The following is a 21918-nucleotide window of genomic DNA, read 5'->3' as shown; positions in this document are numbered from 1 at the left end:
TGAGGGGCAAGAATAGGTCATTTGTCAATACAGTGATCTATACATTTATGCAAACATGTTAAACTCGGACCTGAGTATAAACAAAAAATACTTAAACACCTATTAATAAAGTCCAGCAACTGGCTAGTAGATGAATCTTGCTTGCAAAGTTCTAGCCCAGGAATTAAGTTTTACCACTTAACACTTGAAAATAGAGCTTGGTAAGTTTCACAGCTGTCAAAAGACCAGCTTTCAAAACATTTCAAGTATAAAAGACCACTTCATTAAGCATGTTGATCTAGTTCCTACTGTTTATGAATCAATAAAATATTTGGATGTGACTGTCTTGAAGTAAAAATATTGAGATGTTGAAACAATGCTTATACCAAAAGGGTTATTAATGCAGTGTAAACAATGCACCTGATCTGAACAATTCTGGATCTTTCAAATTCAGTTTATAAAATCTTTATTGTACATTTAAACGGGGGGGTGGGGGGGAGGAGGAGGAGGAGAACAAAGCATTTCAGTTTGTATAGTTTATTTGACAAGCTTCTGATACATCATCTCCTCCTCTTGTTACCTTTGCAGGATAATTTAGTCTCTGTAAAAGGAGGGTGGAAAAAAAAAAAAGTCAGCCCTGTAATATCTTTGCAATGGAATGTAATGTAGTCAGCTTATTTTACATTGCAGGATAAGGGCCTTTAGAAAAAAGTGAAAATTAATCCTGTGTAGAAAAAGGCCACTGCAAGATCAGGGCTTCAGACACTCTATTCTTTAAAAATGCTATGAACAATTGTTAAGCCATAAAATGAGAAACAACTGCTTTGCCAGCCAGCTAAGTAAGATCAGAATATTCAAGCAGTATAAAGACCAAAGATAGCAGATTTCTTGTTTTAGTTAAATTCTGCTTTGTTTTAAATACATACTGCTCAGGCTGCTTTTAAAAAGTTGCTCCAGTAGCTATAGCAGAGGGTTGGGTTTGCTTTGCACCAACTACCACAACAAAGCACATTCATTTAAGCAGCCTTGGTACTGAAATGAGAACAAACTGCAGGACTTAAAGTATGTTTGATAGCCTTTTAGTTAAGTCTCATCAATCCACCTGAAAGACTTCTTGCTGGTATTAAGATGGAAATTGACCGCTTTATAATCGTAACTTATCAGTGAAACAAACAAACAAACATACTGCTTTGTTATTTGAGATGCATTCTGATAAATATTTTTGTCATTTAAGCAGAAGTAAAAATACTCATCCCATTATATTAGTTATTAATGAAATATAAAGGACAATTTTTGAGAAGTCACAATTTTTCTATTATGAGAGATTAAAAGAAATCTACATTTTCAGTGTTACTCTAAGCATTAGAGTCCACTTTGTTTACGGTAAGTTACATAATTTCCTTGTTATCTGGGTCTTCCACACAGTGGAGGTGTGGGTGAGGCCACAGGGAATATACTCACAAAAACTGGCAGTTGATACCGTATGCAAAAACGGAGTGTTCCCTTAAAATTAAAAAACCTGTGTTAAAAAACTTACTTGTCCTGACTTTGAACATAAGGCCACAGCACGATAAAATTGTGAAGTCATTTCATTAAGATTAATTCTTAGAGAAAAACAAAACCACCAGCATAGCAGAATGCCAAACATTTAAGAAGTTATACCTGTTATTTCCATTTGACAGCTCACTGAAACAACAAGAAAAGAGAAAGTCAGTAAATGCTTAAGGGGGAAAGAAAAAACCCACCACCCACAAATTACAGTCATTATTACACAGTCATGTTACCCTAGAAAATCCAACCTGTTTGGGGTGAGTGTCCCCTAAAGAGTGCTATTGGCACTGTTGGGTTTCATGCTTATTTTCACTAAGTTTCCTAAAAAGTTCACCCTGTTCGTAAGATATAGAAGTGGGGGAGGGAGGAACCTTGCTTTAACTGACAGCTTTGCAGGCTCCACTGTGGTCTGGCAAGTCAAAAGTGTGTTCTGACTCACACATGCCTGTACCTTCAAGATATTCTGCAAATGGAAATGAGGCAATTCAATGTATGAACCAGAGAGAAGAATTAAACTCTCCTTCATAGCCATGTCGAGCCCATATAGCTAACCAAAGCCAAACTTGTCAAAGATACAATCAGATATAACTTTGAATACAAACAATTGAAGGGGAAGGGAGGTGACTAAAGTGTCCATTTTTACATGCTTTATTTCTTGAGTGCATCTGCATTCAAGAGCAAACATCAGGATTTACATACCTGGTAGGATTATGTATAGCAAAATAAGGTTACGGCAGGCTTAAAACCATGATCCTGCAAGCCCTCCACATTCAGAGCTACTGCAGTCAACTAGAGTGCCACATATAAAGGACTTACAAGACTTGTGTATTGCCACGACCGAAATAATGTTTAACATTTATTTATTCCAACAGCAAACAATATGCTAGGTGCTGTCCATACCTAAAAGCAGCTCTATCATGGACAACTAACAATAAGAATACAAGTAAAAGAAATAAAAGGTGGAGGATGTAAGAAAAGGGAATATCATAAAAAAGACACTTTAAAAATTGTTAAAGAAATGGATTTGGAGGGTTTTGCAGAAGGATAGTGGCTGCAAAAGAGTGGGACAGGAGAGTCACGGTTGAATGCCAACTCCTTAAAAAATAGTCAAAGGTATGATAAGGCAGGTTGATAAGGCTTCTTACAAGAGTCTTCTGCAGTTTAGTTACAAACATCAGGGGACCAATTTTCACAATTATACAACTGAGTATTGCCACACAGATGGCTAGTTAGGCCATTCATGCGAGTGCTAATTTACATGTTATGAAAATCAAGCAAATATCTTAAAACATAATGAAAGCTGTCAATGTAAAAAAGCACTCAAATCAGATACAAGAAGAGTGGTTAATGCAATTTTACTATAAGGGTACCATTTTGATACCCAGAGATGGGGTAGATTTATGTGCTGTAAGGAGCAATAAAAATAGTCACGTGACAATGCAAGGAAAGGTAAATTGCTATTAAGATTTTAGATGTTCAGAGGTTGTGTGTGAAACTGTCAAGCAACAAAAAGTGAGGAGTTAAATGCCCATCAAGGGAAAGCATGCTACATTGTCAGTTACTTAGCTTTCTGCCTTAGTCATGCAGAAACAAGAGTAAGGCCATGTCTACATTAGCGCTTATGTCAGCAAAAGTTCTCACACTCTTGAGCGACATACTTTTTAGCAGCATAATTGCTTGTGTGCACAGTGCTATGTTGGTAGGAGACGCACTCCCACCAACATAGCTACCACCACTTGTTGAGCTGGTTTTATTAAGTCAACAGGAGAGCTCTCTCCCATCAGCATAACACGACTACACAACTGATCTTACAGTAGCACAGCTGTATTGGTACAGCTGTACAAGCTTATAGCAGTAAGTATAGACATGACTTAAGACTTCAAGTGAAGATGGCACAGCCTTCCCCAAACTCCAGCCATCAGTGGCCATCCACAGTATAGATGCACCAGAGCCAACAGGATCAGCTATAAGTTTACAATAATAGATGTATTTAACCCATTTTCAAGTGGTAAACTCCATATGTGCAAACAGCAGTTCTTCCTAGTGCAGCCACACCAGTGTCCGATCACCAAAGTCTGAAACCTAGACTATTTCCCAGTGTAAACAAGGCCTTACAATGGATGTATAATGGTACAGCCCCAGAAAAAACCACAGACGCCCCAATTCAAACAACCAAAAGTGAGAGAAAGTAGTATGGTATGAACCCTATGTTCACAACAAGGGCAAATGATAGCAATTCATTGTATATATGATTTACATTTTCAGATATACTTCACACATTTCAGACAAGCATTTTCAAAATGGAAATGTAAAGTATATACAAAGGCAAAGAACTAATTTAGCAACAACTCTATTTCCATGCAAGTTAAGATTACAAGTGACAAGACTTACTCAGAAATAGAGTTTCCTTTAGTTACCAATGCACCTATAGTCATTAATGTTTCAATTACAGTGACTACTCCACTCTGCTTTTTGTTCCTCCTAAAAACTCTGCAGCCAAATGAAGATGCAGACATCTACTTCTCTACCCAGTGCTTCATTTCTTGTTATTACTTCATTCATAAGCCTCCTCAAAAGAAGTTATACAGAAATATCACCAACACTTCAGTTTTTCTAGGAGTTAATTTAAAAAAAAAAAAAAAAAAAAAAGATTTAGGTCTATTTCAGGGTGGGCAAACTTTTTGGCCCGAGGGCCACATCTGGGTATGGAAATTGTATGGCAGGCCATGAATGCTCACAAATTGGGAGTTCAGGATGTGGGAGAGGGCTCTGGACAGGGGGTTGGAGGGTTTGAAGGCTCCAGCTGAGGGTGCAGGAGGGTGCTCTGGAATGAGACTGAAGGGCTCAGAGGGCAGGAGGGGGATCAGGGCTAGGGCAGAGGGTCAGGAGTGCAGGCTCCAGGCCGTGCTTACCTCAAGTAACTCCTTGAAGCACGTTCCCCCTTTCCCCTGCCCCCAGCTCCTACGCAGAGGCGCAGCCAGGCAGTTCTGCACATTGCCCCATCCTCAGGCACCGCCCCTGCAGCTCCCATTGGCCGCAATTCCTGGCCAGGGTGCATGCACTGCACCCTGGCTCCCCCATGCCTAGGAGCTGGAGGTGGGACATGCCACTGCTTCTGGGAGCCATACAGAGCCATGGCATGAGTGGAAGCAGGGCAAGTCTTGGACCCTGCTCCCCAGCGGGAGCTCTAGGGCTGGCTTAAAACGTCTGAAAGGCCAGATGGGGCCCCCAGGCCATAGTTTGCCCACCCCGGTCTATTTAAATTATGTAAGCTTTAAGTAATGTAGTACACTTCAAACCCATCCCTTAATTGAGAAGTCATTATGTTATTTGGAGTAGAGTGTATGCATAACCTACCACCGTGGGGCCTTGATCATGGCCTTTAGAGACCCCATAGTAATAAAAATTGGCCACGTGTTTTATAAATTAGAAAGAATAATCCATGTGGACTACGCTATTAAATTAGTCAGACCTAGATCCTTTAAGTCAGGGGTACCCAACCTACAGCCCACTAGAGAATTCCATAAGGCCCAGGGCCTGCTTCAACACAATATACTAAAGGCAGATTCATTAGCATTGTGTCATCATGTTTATATATTCTTAATTTAGTGATGTGTTCTCTACTCCCCCCCCCCATTTTCTATCATTCTGATATAGATTTTATGCACTGATCTCTTGGTTTTTAAATAGAAAATACTGTACATAACCTGTTTGGCCCTCACAAGGCGGTGCTTAGGTTTGTGTGGCCCTCCTGTATAGCTCAGTGGTTTGAGCATTGGCCTGCTAAACCCAAGGTTGAGTTCAATCCTTGAGGGGGCCATTTAGGGATCTGGGGCAAAAATTGGGGATTGGTCCTGCTTTGAGCAGGGGGTTGGACTAGATGGACCTCCTGAGGTCCCTTCCAACCCTGATAGGTTGATCACTGCTGTTAAATGATGCCCCCAAGCCAATTTTTAACACTGGTCAACCTCAAATGAGAATAAAATCAGGCAAGAGAACAATTACTTTATTTCAAGGATTATATACCACATCACAGAACTATTCAGACAGTTAGCACGTCTGTCAAAAGATTAGCATTAAACTATTTTATCCTCTACTTGTCCTACCTAGACTGAGATGCATTATAAGTAGGGCCCTATGTAAATCATGACATTTGGGGGTTTTGAGGAAAATCATGAGGGCAAATGGCAAAGTACAGAATTTCACAGAGCTTGCAGGGAATGAATTTAGTCAGCAAATTTAATCAATGAGTATACAACGAATACACTGATTAAACTTGCAGATTCAATTCCTTCCGCCCTTGAAACTGACTTAGTTTGCACACAAAGTGGGTGAGGCAATATCTTATTGAACCAACTTCTGTTGGTTAAAGACATGCTTTCAAACTACAAACCACTAAGAGCTCTTGTTAAAGTGCCTTCATCTTTATTACGCATCTTTATTAACCAGCATATTACAGCGTTTAAACAAAAAGAATGGCTTAAATCCAGAAAAGCATGGTGCATTTGTGATAAGCACAAGTTATACATGCAGCTGCATTTTTTTTTTTTTTTTTAAATACACCGGACCCTCGCTAGAGCACAGGTTTTGGTATCCATGCGCAATACCACGTTAAAATGAATTGTAATTAAATAATTAAATTTGGGATCCATGGCCACGACCGCGTTATATGCGAATTTACGCTATATAAACGCGCGTTCTAGCGAGGGTTCGTTGTATGCAGTTTTAAAAAAAACTGGGCCAATGCTTTTCTCTTCATGCCTCAATGCATACTGACGAGGCATCATCCTTCACCCCATTCCTTGGTATTTCATAACAATATGCACAAGAGCTTGTCAAGATCCACTGGGTGTATTTGGATGAGCAGTGACAGAAAACCAGATTTCACTTCTGCACTAGTTTTAAGTTAGCCACCCCCTGTTTCTGTAGCAATATTTGGACTGTAGCAGAATACTGTATACTGAAGGGCAAAAATGAATTCAGGTTCAAAGTGAGAGCACAGGCATGCAAAGAAATACACAAGGTGTTTCTATTAAGCACATCTCAAACATGTAAGTGATGCATAATTCATACAGCCACCACCACATCCATGCTCACTCAGTACCTGCTAGTCACTTCACTTCTGTTGAAGAATTCCAAGAAAGTAAGAAAAGGTTAAAGTAAAGAAAGGTTACTAAGATTCAAGAAAGGTTATTTGGTTATTTATAGCATTTTAGCAACTATAACTATTTACTAGAAAGATGAGCTTTTTCCATTACCCACCACCTTCACTCTACCTTCAAAACAGGGCAAAAATCAAATTTTACTGTTTAAGTATGCTTAGTATATTTCATCTCAAATCCCTTGAGTACCACTTATTTGTCTTTAAGCTTTCATTTCTACACTGTACGTCAGTTTTTCCATTCTGCTTGAGAACATCTCAAGTCCCCCTCCAACCTTCATGAAAGGCTGGCTTGCCATCCCTTCTGAGGGATTCAAACAGCTCCCACCAGAAGTTGAGCATCAGTAACTGACCAGGCAGAAGAGAACAACAGTGCCAGATAGACATCCTATCTCCCCATAGCCTGCAGAGGTGGAGGGCACTGCCTCAAACACATGGCTCCTAACTCTAAAGTTCCTTTGTGGGAGGGAGCATACTACAATACCAGCAGCCAACCAGGCTGGCTGGAGTTCTCTATCATGATGGGGGGAATCTAATGAACAAAACTCAAGTCCAGGGAGAACTTAAGTTTTATTGTCTATCATCGGAGTTATCTAGTAATTCAAGTGAAGTATCCATTACATTGATGGGAACAAAGTACAGTTTTACAAGACTTAAAGAAATATTAAATATGCTATCATTTAAATCTTCACATTAAGCTACCTACTGAGCAGCAACCAGGAGAGCAAAACTATATTCGAAACTCAGAGTTACAAACATCTAGGGAATGGAGGCTGTTCATTACTCTGAAATGTTCACAACTCTAAACAAAACATTAGGGCTGTTCTTTCAAAAGTTTCTAACTGAACATTGATTTAATACAGCTTTGAAACTTTAGTATGCAGAAGAAAAAAAAACCTGCTTTCCTTTTTTTAAGTACTTCATGTTTGACACAGTATTTGGTGTGGCGTTTTTTGGTCTCTGTTCCTGCCTGATTTCATACTTCTAGTTCAAAATGAAGTGTGTGCGGTTGACTGGTCCGTTTGTAACATGAGGTTTTACTCTAACTACCAAGTTAAAACTATGCAGGATCTCATAAGTTAACTTCTGTTATCCAATAAAATTAAAGAAAATATTTTGTTGAGGAAGAAACCTGTCTAGCAAAGAAACTAAAATCCAGCATCTATGCTCTAGCCTGCAGGTTTCCATCATACCTTCTTGCCAGCACCGACGTTTGCCTTAGCTGTGCCTCTGACTTTTTTCATTCTGTTCTTACGCTCCTTCCGCTGTTTTCTCGAAGTCTTCTTCTTTTCATACAAGCCATGCTAGTAGTAAGAGAATTATGCCTACAATTACTAAAGTGAACTCAATATCTATAGTCTTTCTATATTAAATATTTAGAAATTTCAAAAGCTTTAATAACTGAAAGTATAATTACTAATGTAAGTCCTAAGAAGTTATTTAAAAGTTCTGTAGGCAACCGCTAATAGCGTACCTAATATAAAAGTGAGGCAACTTTATGTGCTGAAAATGTAGAGAGGAAGTGGAGTATATTTAAGAACAGATATACTACACATGCTCATCCCACGATCTCGTGCCCCTTCCATTAACCATTATGTTGTACTGCTAAAACCCACAGCTCTATCATAAAGCATTTCATCCCCCTTCATCTGCATTACAACAAAAAGCTTGTTTCCACTCTGTAAATTCATGAATATAGAGAAGGGATTTCTATTTATAGATCTCATTTTTGTACCTCAATAAAAAACTAAATTAATAATTTAACTTTGCTGCAATGTTTTAAGTTTTGGACACTAACTATACGCAAGATGCCTTTTACAACAAACAGTAACCTTCTTAGCACTATAAAAACTGCAAACAAGAAACTTACCCTGGCCAGTCTGTGCTTTGGTTCATTCTTCTTTGCATAGTCCAGGGAATCATAAATCATGCCAAAGCCTGTTGTCTTGCCACCACCAAAATGGGTTCTGAAGCCAAAGACGAAAATTACATCTGGCGTTGTTTTGTACATTTTTGCCAGCTTTTCCCTGATTTCAGTTTTGGGAACCGTGGCCTTTCCAGGATGAAGAACATCAATCACCTACAAATGCAAGTTTTTCCAGTTAGAAATATCCATTCTTTATAATAGTATAAAGATATTCCATACATAATGATATCTAAACAGCCTTATAACAGCTAATAAGGAAAATATCACTACCCACACTTGGCACCTAAATTAAAACACACATCACAGCAACAACGGAGGCCAGCAGTTCCTATTTGGTGCATCTCTCACTATACAGAGATTCAAGCAAAAATTAAAGAGTCAAAGATCAAGTTAAAACTACTGTCATTGAACAGTTCTCATAAGCTCTGCTCCCCTATTATTCTCCCCATATCACTCACAGTAGCTTTGGCTACATCTTCAGAATAAAGTAAAGCAAAGCAATTAGCGGGCAGTTTAGCATTTTCAAGTTTTAACAATGATCATAGAGAATACTTACGTCCTATTCCCTAACTAGAATCTTCGTGCACATCTAACGGTATAGCAAATCATTACAACAAATGAATTTAAATGGCAACCATAGATAACCTACCCACTAAGAAGGAATATCTTGAAAAAGTCTACCCTATCTAGAAGTCTTTTACCTAGGATTATTCTAAAGAGTAAAAGTTTTAAGCTTTAAGAATTAAAAATACAGTAACATAAAACACATAACCCAGCATAAACAGATACAGAAAACTAAGGTAGTACACAATATATCTTACCATCTGCTTACGCTGAAGCAATCTATTAGTCATGAACTTCCTGGTTCTGATGGTCACAGTGTCATTCTACAAGATAATTCAGAAAACCAAATAATATGCATTTGAGTTCTTCCATGATCTTTCACACCATCTACACAATACTTCAAATAACTAATCAGCTGGTTTGCAAAAACGGATTAAAAACATGGTCTGAAACTCATGGCAAGATTCTGCTACAATACAACCCCAACCTGTGCTAGGACAGCTATTCCAAGGATGCAGAAAAAAAAAAAAAGTCATGATAATAGTTATGGAATTCATGCAGTTTGCAGCCCACAAAACAATGTCCACAAGCTGTCCAACACTGAGCATCCACCGATATGCAATAATATTTGTCAAAAAATGGGAAACTGAACCTGGGTTATGGGGTACTAACTGGGATGCAAGTCATGTTCGTTACATGACCAGTTCAGATTTGACCCACCTGTAGACCAAGAATTTTTTGTACCAAAGTCTAATTTAAACCTCGTGTTTAAGGTGAATACAATCCTCAAACATGAAAGCAAAGTGCATCCACCAGTCACACAGCAACACTTTGCGTGAAGCCTGTGGACGAACACGCCTCGGCAGCGAAAGCTGGCTACTAACTCGTGTGCTAGGGTGCAAATCACTCGCCTGAGCACACCCGGCCGCTGTCGTGGTGCCTAGTTCCAGCTCCCGGGCAGCGCTGGGTTTGGTGCAGCGCCCCAGCGGAAGGCGAAATGGGACTCAATGCACGTGCAGGGGCGATGCGCAGAGCCCAGGGGGGCTCCCGCCGAGCTGCTAGCAGGCGGCTTGTCACGTTTCCCCCCCCCACTCCGCGCGCGCGCGCACACACACACACGTCGCGCCGGCCAGGCTGGGGAGAGCCCGCAGCCGCGCTGGAAAGAGCCGAGCACTGCGGGGAGTCAGAGCCCAGCGCTGCCCGGGGGAGCTGAGGGAGCCGCATCCCAGGCCTGGGGGCGGGGGGGGGGGGGGGGGGGAATGAAGCGGCCCCGCCGCTACCCTGACTCCCGCCCGAGCTCGCCAATGCCCGCGCAGGCGCCCCAGCCAATGGGCCCGGAAAGGCCACAGGGTCCCGCGAGCCCCGCGGCGGCAGGATGGCAGCGGCGCAAGGCGGATAGAAACGGGTCGCTCCGGGGACACTCACCATCTCGGCGGTTGTCTCTCTCCAAGGGAGCGAGGAAAGGAAGAAGGACCCCGCCGCAGCCAATCATATCCCGGCGCCCGGGGGCTTAGTGAGGGGGCGGGGCAGAACGCGAAGGCGCCTCATCAGAGCCCGAGTAAAGGTGCAGGAGAGAGGCGACCAGCCCAGCGCCTGACTGAAAATACACGGTTGGGGCGTCCTGCTTGGCCGGACTTTGCCAACCTGGGGGCTGGAGGGGGAAAGAAACTTAATCATTTATTCATTTTTGTTGGCTGCAGTGGTGATTATGAACAGGAAATTCTCGGAGTTTCCACGCCCCGCCATTATATTATACATTCCCCATTAAAGTATGAGTTATTTCTTATTTAATTGTATTATGGTAGCACCAACAAGCCCCTGTCATGGACCAGGACCCCAGGGCACTATACAAACACACACCAAAAAGATTGTCAAGTACAAGGAGGTAGGTGATGGAACCTTGCAGCATTGTCTTTTCTCTGAAAGACAAGTGATAATACAATCTGAGTTTACATCTCCAGCTTCTGCACAATCTGAAAACCTTCACACAGTTAAATAATAATTACTGTAGAAAAAATTACTTCATTCAATAAGAGTTAGGCACGGTCTAAACAAGGGTATTGGTTTTGTTCCATATGTCCTGACTTGTTCCACCATAGGGTGGTGGGGGCCCTTCAAGCCAGGCCCCTGCAGCTGCTGCGGGCACTGTGGGAACTCCACAGCTCCCCATTTTGTCACGCATATTTTAGTAAAAGTCACGGACAGGTCACAGGCTTTTGTGAATTTTTCTTTATTGCCCGGTCCGTGACTTCTACTAAAAACACGTGTGACAAAATCTTAGCCTTAATCATGAAATCTATCAACTTCATGAAAAAACTCGTACAGATACAGACAGACATCATCTTCCTCTCCAAATGCAAACAGATGGACATCATACCAAAAGGACTGAAGGTAAAAAATCCATTACAATCTACATCCCACACAGACTATGCTGACAGCTTGTGCCACACACTCTCAAAGGTTTCAGAGTAGCAGCCGTGTTAGTCTGTATTCACAAAAAGAAAAGGAGTACTTGAGGCACCTTAGAGACTAACAAATTTATTAGAGCATAAGCTTTCGTGAGCTACAGCTCACTTCATCGGATGCATTTGGTGGAAAAAACAGAGGGGAGATTTATATACACACACAGAGAACATGAAACAATGGGTTTATCATACACACTGTAAGGAGAGGTTTCAGAGTAGCAGCCATGTTAGTCTGTATTCGCAAAAAGAAAAGGAGTACTTGAGGCACCTTAGAGACTAACAAATTTATTAGAGCATAAGCTTTCGTGAGCTACAGCTCACTTCATCGGATGAAGTGAGCTGTAGCTCACGAAAGCTTATGCTCAAATAAATTTGTTAGTCTCTAAGGTGCCACAAGTACTCCTTTTCTTTTTACTGTAAGGAGAGTGATCACTTAAGATAAGCCATCACCAGCAGCGGGGGGGGGGAGGAAAACCTTTCATGGTGACAAGCAAGGTGGGCTATTTCCAGCAGTTAACAAGAATATCTGAGGAACAGTGGGGTGTGGGGTGGGGTGGAGAAATAACATGGGGAAATAGTTTTACTTTGTGTAATGACTCATCCATTCCCAAAGAAACTGCGGAACCAACTGATCAACATCTTCTACAGCAAACAGGGAAAGATTAAGAATGAGCTCTCAAAACTGGATACTCTCATAAAGAACCAAACTTCCACACAAACTTCCTGGTGGCTGGACTTTACAATAACTAGACAAGCCATTTACAACACACACTTTGCTTCTCTACAAAAGAAAAAGGACACTAAACTATCTAAACTACTACATGCCACAAGGGGCCACAACAGTGGTTCCCTTAACCCACCCAGCAATATTGTTAATCTATCCAACTATACTCTTAGTCCAGCAGAAGAATCTGTCCTATCTCGGCGTCTCTCCTTTTGCCCCTCCACCCACACGAACATGCTACAGTTCTGTGGTGACCTAGAATCCTATTTTCAACGTCTCCGACTCAAGGAATATTTCCAACACACCTCTGAACAACATACTAACCCACCGAGACCTTCCTACCAACACTACAAAAAGAAGGATTCTGGGTGGACTCCTCCTGAAGGTCAAAACAACAGACTGGACTTCTACATAAAGTGCTTCCACCGACATGCACGGGCTGAAAATGTGGAAAAGCAGCATCACTTGCCCATAACCTCAGCTGTGCAGAACACAATGCCATTCACAGCCTCAGAAACAACTCTGACATCGTAATCAAAAAGGCTGAAAAAGGAGGTGCTGTCGTCGTCATGAATAGGTCGGAATATGAACAAGAGGCTACTAGGCAGCTCTCCAACACCACTTTTTACAAGCCATTACCCTCTGATCCCACTGAGGGTTACCAAAAGAAACTACAGCATTTGCTCAAGAAACTCCCTGAAAAAGCACAAGAACAAATCCGCACAGACACAGCCCTGGAACCCCGACCTGGGGTATTCTATCTGCTACCCAAGATCCATAAACCTGGAAATTCTGGATGCCCCATCATCTCAGGCATTGGCACCCTGACAGCAGGATTGTCTGGCTATGTAGACTCCCTCCTCAGGCCCTATGCTACCAGCACTCCCAGCTATTTTTGAGACACCACTGACTTCCTGAGGAAACTACAATCCATTGGTGATCTTCTTAAAAACACCATCCTAGGCACTATGGATGTAGAAGCCCTCTACACCAACATTCCACACAAAGATGGACTACAAGCCATCAGGCACAGTATTTGTGTATTTGTACACCCATAACTATTTCACATTTGGGGACAATGTATACCTTCAAATCAGCGGCACTGCGATGGGAACCTGCATGGCCCCACAGTATGCCAACATTTTTATGGCTGACTTAGAACAATGCTTCCTCAACTCTCGTCCCCTAATGCCCCTACTCTACTTGTGCTACACTGAAGACATCTTCATCATCTGGACCCATGGAAAAGAAGCCCTTGAGGAATTCCTCCATGATTTCAACAATTTCCATCCCACCATCAACCTCAGCCTGGATCAGTCCACACAAGAGATCCACTTCCTGGACGCTACGGTGCTAATAAGCGATGGTCACATAAACATCATCCTATACCGGAAACCTACTAACCGCTATTCCTACCTACATGCCTCCAGCTTTCACCCAGATCACACCACACGATCCATTGTCTACAGCCAAGCTCTACGATACAACTGCATTTGCTCCAATCCCTCAGACAGAGACCAACACCTACAAGATCTCTATCATGCATTGTTACAACTACAATACTCGCCTGTTGAAGTGAAGAAACAGATTGACAGAGCCAGAAGAGTACCCAGAAGTCACCTACTACAGGACAGGCCCAACAAAGAAAATAACAGAACGCCACTAGCCATCACCTTCAGCCCGCAACTAAAACCTCTCCAACGCATCATCAAGGATCTACAACCTATCCTGAAGGAAGACCCATCACTCTCACAGATCTTGGGAGACAGGCCAGTCCTTGCTTACAGACAGCCCCCCAACCTGAAGCAAATACTCACCAGCAGCCACACACCACACAACAGAACCACTAACCCAGGAACCTATTCTTGCAACAAAGCCCGTTGCCAACTGTGTCCACATATCTATTCAGGGGACACCATCATAGGGCCTAATCACATCAGCCACACTATCAGAGGCTCGTTCACCTGCGCATCTACCAATGTGATATATGCCATCATGTGCCAGCAATGCCCCTCTGCCATGTACATTGGTCAAACTGGACAGTCTCTACGTAAAAGAATAAATGGACACAAATCAGACGTCAAGAATTATAACATTCAAAAACCAGTCGGAGAACACTTCAATCTCTCCGGTCACTTGGTTACAGACCTGAGAGTGGCTATTCTTCAACAAAAAACCTTCAAAAACAGACTCCAATGAGAGACTGCTGAATTGGAATTAATTTGCAAACTGGATACAATGAACTTAGGCTTGAATAAAGACTGGGAGTGGATGGATCATTACACAAAGTAAAACTATTTCCCCATGTTATTTCTTCCCATCCCCCGCTGTTGCTCAGACGTTCTTGTCAACTGCTGGAAATGGCCAATCTTGATTATCACTACAAAAGTTTTTATTCCTTCTCCCCGCCCCTCTTTCCTGAGGGTAATAGCTCATCTTAAGTGATCACTCTCCTTATAGTGTGTATGATAAAACCCATTTTTTCTTGTTCTCTGTCTGTGTATATAAATCTCCCCACTGTATTTTCCACTGCATGCATCCGATGAAGTGAGCTGTAGCTCACAAAAGCTTATGCTCAAATAAATTTGTTAGTCTCTAAGGTGCCACAAGTACTCCTTTTCTTTTAGCCTTAATCATTACATATAATTATGTAGGTGTACCACTGGCTGTCAGTGGCATTTTAAACACCATTGTTTAGACCTTCTCAGAGCAACTAAGTATGTGAGTTGGGAAGGGGAGAGAGGAATTATGAGAGACTGTACTAAGCAGATATGGTAAATAAGTTATTTGAAAGGAGTGCACTAGCGGTAGGTGATGAGGGTTATTCTGGGGTGCGTCACTTGAGCAACAATGATGGGGGTCATTCTAGGGGCTGCACTAGAGGGAGATGCGGAGGTTATTGGGGGAAGCACTGGGGATGTTGGGGGTTATCCTGGGAGATGCACTAGAGAGGGTTTGGGGAGTTATCCTGGGGAAGGCAGACACATTAGAGGGGTGTGTTGAGGATTATCCTGGGAAATGCAGTAGGGGGCCGTTGGGGATTATTCTGGGGCCTGCACCGCGGGGAGGTGCTGTGGGTTTTCCTGGGGCTGCACTAGGGATTGAGGTGAGGTGAGGTGAGGGGATTATTTCGGGGTCCACAGTAGTTGACCCCATCGGAGCCAGCCCCGAGCGGCCTGGGCGGGGCTGCCCCTTTCAGCCAGCAGGTGCCGCTGCAGGGAGCGGCCGCAGCGCTGCGACTCGTTGTGTGCCGGTCCCCAGCTCCCCGCCCGGCTCTGGCGGTGCCTTTCGTTGTGGGCGGTGGGCGGCCGGTGCCGCGAGTTCTGCAGTGTGGTGGGGGCGTGCGGCCCCGGCTCCCTTCCCCCCCCGCCCCGCCGCCATCATGGTGAAGGAGCAGTTCAGGGAGACCGACGTGGCCAAGAAAATGTGAGTGGCGGAGGCTGTGCGGCCTTGGCGAGAGCCCCGCTGCCCCTGAGGGGGAGAGTTGGTTGCGGGGGCCTGTGCCCCAGGTGGGGATGCTGGATGGATGGGGGGGGGGTTCAGCCCCGGGGTCAGACCCAGGTAGGAGGGGGGCCCTGTGTTTGGGGGGGCGGATGCTGGATGAGGAGGTTCAGCCCCAGGGACGTGGGTCAGACCCAGGGAGGGGACCCTGTTGGGATGGAAGGATTCAACCCCCCCCCCAGCGATTCCGGGGGAGTGTTTGGGTGACAGAGGGGAGTCGGCCCACCTGCAATGACTGATTTATGTCTGGAAGCTCTCTAAAGGGCACCTGTCTTTGTGCTCCAAGCACATTTGACAGTGCTTAAGAAATACAGCAACATTAATGCATAATTGAAACAAACCAGCCCTCACCATGGAGACCTGCTTAATCTCGTTAACTTTTGTGTTTTTAAATCTGTATTTTTAAAAAAGTTGATATCAGGTACCTAACCGTGTTGGTACGTTGGTATATGTGTCTAGTCTGACATTAGTCTGTATTCGCAAAAAAGAAAAGGAGGATTTGTGGCACCTTAGAGACTAACAAATTTATTTGAGCATAAGCTTTCGTGAGCTACAGCTACATGCATCCGATGAAGTGAGCTGTAGTTCACGAAAGCTTATGCTCAAATAAATTTGTTAGTCTCTAAGGTGCCACAAGTACTCCTTTTCTTTTTTAGTCTGACATTGGGATCAGCGTCACAAAAGTTAGAATCAGCTCTCCTGACCCTTTGGTTCTTGGTGGCCACAGTGGTTTCTCAATTATTTTATATAATATATCTGCATTTAATCTGGTTTATATAGGTGGTCTTGTTTAGTTAGAAAAGAAACCAAACACTGGTTGACATAACGTTTCTTTTGTCGCTCCTTCTGTCATAGATAATGTTAGCTAATGGGAAAGGCTAGGGGTTTTGTCTAAAATTGACTATAGTATCAGTTTAATGTAAAACCTCCTTGCTTGGAAGCGGAATTCAGCTGCTTTTACGGTGGAATAGATGGACTCAATCTAATCAACCTTTCCCTTTTCTAACTGTTAGAATCCCCCCCCATGTTTCCTGCAAGCTAACCTTATATGGACTTGGTAATTCCTTTGCATTAATACTGCTGGAAAAGGCTAGTATTTAGTGTCTGTATTCGGAGTATATCCCTGTGATAAACTCTATAGCAGTGGTCCCCAAAGTTTTTCTGTTCCCCCCCCCCCCCCCCAGTAATGAAGTCTGTCCCCCACCCCACAGAAGCTGCAGTCCAAGGCTGGGGCTGCGGTTGGAGCAAGGCCTGGAGCCGGGGTGGTGGCAGAGCCATGGCAGGACGAGGGGGAGCCAGAGCGGAGCAGGGGACAGAACAGAGCTGAGTGGCACTGCTTCCCTGCTCCTGTGAGGGCTGGCCCGGGCCCTATCGTGATCCCCTGAACGATCTTATGGGTGCCTCACAGTTTGGGAACTACTGCTCTATATTCTGATGATCCTTAAATAACCTTTAGTTGCATCTGAAGAAGTGGGCTTTTTACTCACGAAAGCTTATGCCCAAATAAATCTGTTAGTCTTTAAGGTGCCACCGGACTTCATGTTTTTGTTTTTTTTAAATAATTATTAGCTGTAACGCAAAAATCAAATACATAGATTCATGCTTTTTTCCCAGAGATGGAAGTATAATTTTGCTTTGACTTTATTGTAACTCAGATCAGTTTCTTGTGTATCTTTTTTAAAAATCAAGTATTGTAATTTTTCCCTTTCCTAGAAGCCACATCTGCTTTGGCATGAAATCTCCAGAAGAGATGCGCCAGCAAGCTCATATTCAGGTGGTTAGTAAGAACTTGTACAGCCAGGACAACCACCATGCTCCACTGCAGTATGGCGTGCTGGACCATCGTATGGTAAGGATCCTATTGTTGGGTTTTTTTGTTGGATTTTTTTAGTGGAAATATTTTTAATGCGTATGAACAATGCTGAAATGAAAATTGAAGTCCACTATACAGCCACAGTACAGGTGTTCCCATGGAACGTTCCGCTTAAACTACATCAGCTGAAGAGAAATAAGGTGGTTATGTGTCCTTGGCTCTTCTGTTGAAATTGCCAGTGGCAATGATGTCTTGTGTTACAAGCAGCTCTTTAATTGGAACATGACTTGTGACATCAACCATTTCACGCTGTTGGACAGATCAGGCTGACTCACTTTTGAGGCTGGACACAAATTTCTCCTCATGCTTTTCACATGACCATAAAATAGCTACCCTCGCTGGGTATGTCTGCCCTGTACCTGGTTTAATGAATGTGTCTGTACACCATACAATGCTGATTTTGATGGAGATGAAATGAACCTTCATCTTTCTCAAACAGAGGAGGCCAAAGCAGAAGCACTGATTCTCATGGGGGTAAATGGAGTATCTTACTGTCTGGCTTGTGGTAATGTGATATTGCATTTCTGTCTGAGCAGCACCAGTATTTTTCAGTTGCTGGTGAGATGTGCATCCTTCAGATAGGCCACTTGACTGTTTCAAAAGACCAATGCTAAATTTTGCATCCAACTGAATATTTGGTGCTAGTGTTATGGCATGTTCAGAAAACAAGGTTTGTTTCTTTCTTTCTTTTTTTTTTTTAACAGAATTAGAGGCATCACAGTGATACCTACTTAATATTCTCTGAAAATGTGGTTTGTTCTGGGTGCATGTCTTCCTGTAGTGACATGCTGTGGAACATAGGGTATTTTACCTTTTGCTGCCACACATAATCTCTCCTCCTAATTGATAAGGCAACAGTGGGGCAGTGAGTTCCCTTTTCAAAAGTAAGTTGGAACTTCACACCCATAGGGTAGACATGGCCTACAGCAGCATAGCTATGGTGCTGTAAACCCCCAGTGTAGATGCAGACTATAGCAGTATGGGAGGATTTTTAGTCACTCGGAACTCCATATCTCTGAGTGACAGTAACTAGGTTGGTGGATGTATTCTTCCATCGACTTATCTGTGTCTACACTGGGGATTAGCTTGGCATAGCTGTGGTGCACAGGTGTGGATTTTTCACCCCAAGGGCTGTTGGTATCTCCACCAAATTTTGAGTGTAGACCAGACCTCAGGAGCTGATTGAGTTTTATGTAAAGCAGCGGAAAGTGCATCTGATAAGACCCTACTGAGAAGACTCGTGCTGTACCCTGACACTGGCTCTAGATATATGGGAGAACACTGGCATCTGCTTCACCTCCAGGTTAGCAGTTACTCATACTAGGGGATGGAAGGTATAGGTGTCCAATATCTCCAGGCTGCCACGACTACAGTCGGACAGGACCCAAATCAGATTTAAGAAGTGAGGAAGTAACCAATATAGGCACTTGATGAAAGTCAGATCAATGGCAGGTCACCAAACTCACAACTTTACAAGAGCCACCAGCAATCCTATCCCTTGTACTTGTAATGTGACTAACAACTTGACCTATCAATTCAACTACTACATCAGTAGAAACTACTCCTCTTCCTCTGACCACAGATCTATTACAATTAGACTCAACAGTTTTGCTAAACAGCCATGTGATAAAGGTTTGTTATTAATGTCGCTCTCTCTCTGAGGTTTTACTTGTGTGTTCTGGAATCTACCTTTCCAGCATCATTTGGTTTTCCCCCGTCCCACAAATGATTGGAAAATAATCTCCCAAACGTGCCAGGTTTGGTAGCCATTTTTCTTTTATGAGTAAAACTTGTTTGTATATATGCCATCCCTCAGCATCTGGGTTCCCCAGATCTGGTGGCTGGTGCTGAACACACAGCTTGCAAGGGATTTCGTTTCTCGCCACGTCTTTTCCTTACCTAATCCATAGTTTAGATGTGAAGGTGTGTTAGCTGTAGGGATAGGATAGGGTCTAGAACTAGGGTTTCCTCCAGTTTACAGGATTTGTCCTACATACTAGAGTAAATCTTAACACACAAACTATGGGATTGGACCCTTAATGTCTGCCGCCGGGGATATCAGTTGGCGGCTCCTTCACGAAGCCATGAGCATGGGCGTGTACTTGGTGCGGTTCACCCCAATCCCGGACACTTGCCCCTTTTGCGGCGTGAGGGAAACCCTGGCGCACGTCTATCTAGAGTGTGCCAGGCTGCAGCCCCTATTCCGGCTCCTCACAAATATTTTGTTAAGATTTTGGTTGCACTTTTCCCTTCACTATGTACTCCCTGTCCATGGTCCCACCAAGTCACGGGACCTCCTGGTCAACCTCCTCGTGGCCCTGGCTAAAGTGGCCATCTATAAAACCAGGGTGAGGAGGTTGGCCGATGGAGTCTCCTGTGACTGTGGGGCCTATTTCCAATCCTCTGTCCGTTCACGCCTCTGGGCAGAGTTCCTCTGGGCGGCGTCCACTGACTCCCTTGACACCTTCGAGGAGCAGTGGGCGCTGTCCAGGGTTCTCTGCTCGGTGTCCCCGTCCGGTTCCCTTCATTTGACCCTTTAACTGCACCCTTGTCCCTGTGTTTCATTAGTTGTCCCCTGTAATTATTTGGCTTTCCGGGTCCTGTGGACCCCCCTCTTAGGCTGGGGGGGGATCCTTTAGCAGTGGACCGGCTTCGCCCGCCCACTTCCTGGATCCCAATATGGGACCTGGGGGCGTGGGGTGTGATTTGTTGCTTGTGTAGACAGCAGCATGGGTTTCAGCATGTGCTGTCACTGCAAGTATGTACTCAGCGGGATAAGGTGGGGTTGTGCAACCTGCATTGAAACCCATGCTAGTGTGTCCTCACTCTGCCGTTAGCAAGCTAACTGCATTAAAGCCAGTGTGGGTACAGCTACACAAACTGCAAATCACATCAGTTGTAGTGTGGACATAGAGTTAGTACCACATCGTTATAGTAGTCTTTCCAGGTGAAAAGGGCTGAATGAGTTAACAGCACTTGCATGAGCAGGAGCAATGCAAGATGCTCTGTTTCTGTGGGGATTGGATTTTGAGTATGATGCTTTGTGTGTTACTAGCTCTTATTGACTGAGAGCAAGTGTTCAGAGTTGAAATAATCTAGAAGTCTTTCATGCGAGTGTACAGAGTACTGTCCACAGGCATGCTGACTAATTTAAGAGCAGCTGTGGTAGCTTCTTTTGTTTCCCGCAATTTGGTAATTGCTGCTATAATGTTTTTGTGTCTTTTTCAAAGGGTACCAGTGAAAAGGACCGTCCATGTGAAACCTGTGGGAAGAATCTAGCTGACTGTTTAGGGCATTATGGCTACATTGACTTGGAGCTGCCGTGTTTCCATGTTGGGTACTTTAAAGCTGTCATAGGCATCTTACAGGTAAAATAATTTTCCTTAATTGCGAGAGACAGCAATTATTATACCCAGCCTAAGGAGGGAGAGAGGTCAGAAAAGCTAAAATGTCACTTCATTTGGATTATCCCTCTGGGAGCCATGAAAGAGATGGTGGTGGTTTATGCAGAACACTTTGTATTTGTATTGTATGGCTTTATGTATTGCATCAGGATTCTATCAAAGGGGAAGGGTTAGTAAACATAAGAATGGCCATACTGGGTCAGACCAAAAGTCCATCTAGCTCTGTATCCTGTCTTCTGACAGTGGCCAATGCCAGGTGTCCCAGAGGGAATGAACAGAACACGTAATGATCAAGTGATTCATTCCCTGTCATCCATTCCTAACTTCTGGCAAACGGAGGCTAGGGACACCATCCCTGCCAATCCAGGCTAATAGCCACTGATAGGCAAGTTCATGGAGGATAGGTCTAGTTCCTTTTGAACCCTATTATAGTCTTGGCCTTCACAACATCCTTTGGCAAGGAGTTCCACAAGCTGGCTGTGTGGTGTGTGAAGAAATAGTTCCATTTGTTTGTTTTAAACTTGCTGCCTATTAATTTCATTTGGTGACCCCTAGTTCTTGTCTTATGAGAAGGAGTAAATAACCCTTCTTTATTTACTTTCTCCACACCAGTCATGATTTTATAGACCTCTATCATACCCCCCTTAGTCATCTCTTTTCCAAGCTGAAAAGTCCCAGTCTTATTAATCTCTCCTCATATGGTAGCCATTCCATATCCCTAATAATTTTTGTTGCCCTTTTTTGAACCTTTTCCAATTCCAATATATCT

At 43.4% G+C, this 21918-nt stretch overlaps 2 protein-coding genes across 4 annotated transcripts in view; one reads left to right on the top strand and one right to left on the bottom strand.

Moving 5' to 3' along the window:
• Window positions 1–428: 428 nt before the first annotated feature.
• RPS24 (ribosomal protein S24) lies at window positions 429–10700 on the bottom strand. Of its 2 annotated transcripts, XM_038409837.2 has the most exons (7): window positions 10608–10700; window positions 9440–9505; window positions 8562–8771; window positions 7885–7995; window positions 6635–6652; window positions 1642–1665; window positions 429–580 (listed from the first exon to the last, which is right to left on the bottom strand). In XM_038409837.2, exons 1-5 carry the CDS (start codon window positions 10608–10610, stop codon window positions 6647–6649), a joined length of 396 nt encoding a protein of 131 aa, XP_038265765.1. In that variant the 5' UTR covers window positions 10611–10700; the 3' UTR covers window positions 429–580; window positions 1642–1665; window positions 6635–6646. The 2 variants fall into 2 exon arrangements, with proteins under 2 accessions (XP_038265765.1, XP_038265766.1); XM_038409838.2 differs by lacking the exon at window positions 6635–6652.
• A 4913-nt stretch (window positions 10701–15613) lies between these two features.
• The window catches only part of POLR3A (RNA polymerase III subunit A), a 60375-nt gene continuing 54070 nt past the window's right edge, over window positions 15614–21918 (top strand). Inside the window, exons 1-3 of one of the 2 annotated variants that reach the window (XM_038410841.2) lie at window positions 15614–15797; window positions 17586–17721; window positions 20976–21113. In XM_038410841.2, coding sequence (XP_038266769.1) covers window positions 15754–15797; window positions 17586–17721; window positions 20976–21113 — 318 coding nt within the window. In that variant the 5' untranslated portion in view covers window positions 15614–15753. The remainder of the gene's footprint in view (window positions 15798–17585; window positions 17722–20975; window positions 21114–21918) is intronic. The other variant, XM_043518497.1, reaches the window with a different exon arrangement.

This window comes from Dermochelys coriacea, chromosome 7, assembly GCF_009764565.3.
Source record: "Dermochelys coriacea isolate rDerCor1 chromosome 7, rDerCor1.pri.v4, whole genome shotgun sequence".
Lineage (NCBI taxonomy): Eukaryota > Metazoa > Chordata > Testudines > Dermochelyidae > Dermochelys > Dermochelys coriacea.
This window is presented reverse-complemented; position numbering and strand designations above follow the sequence as displayed.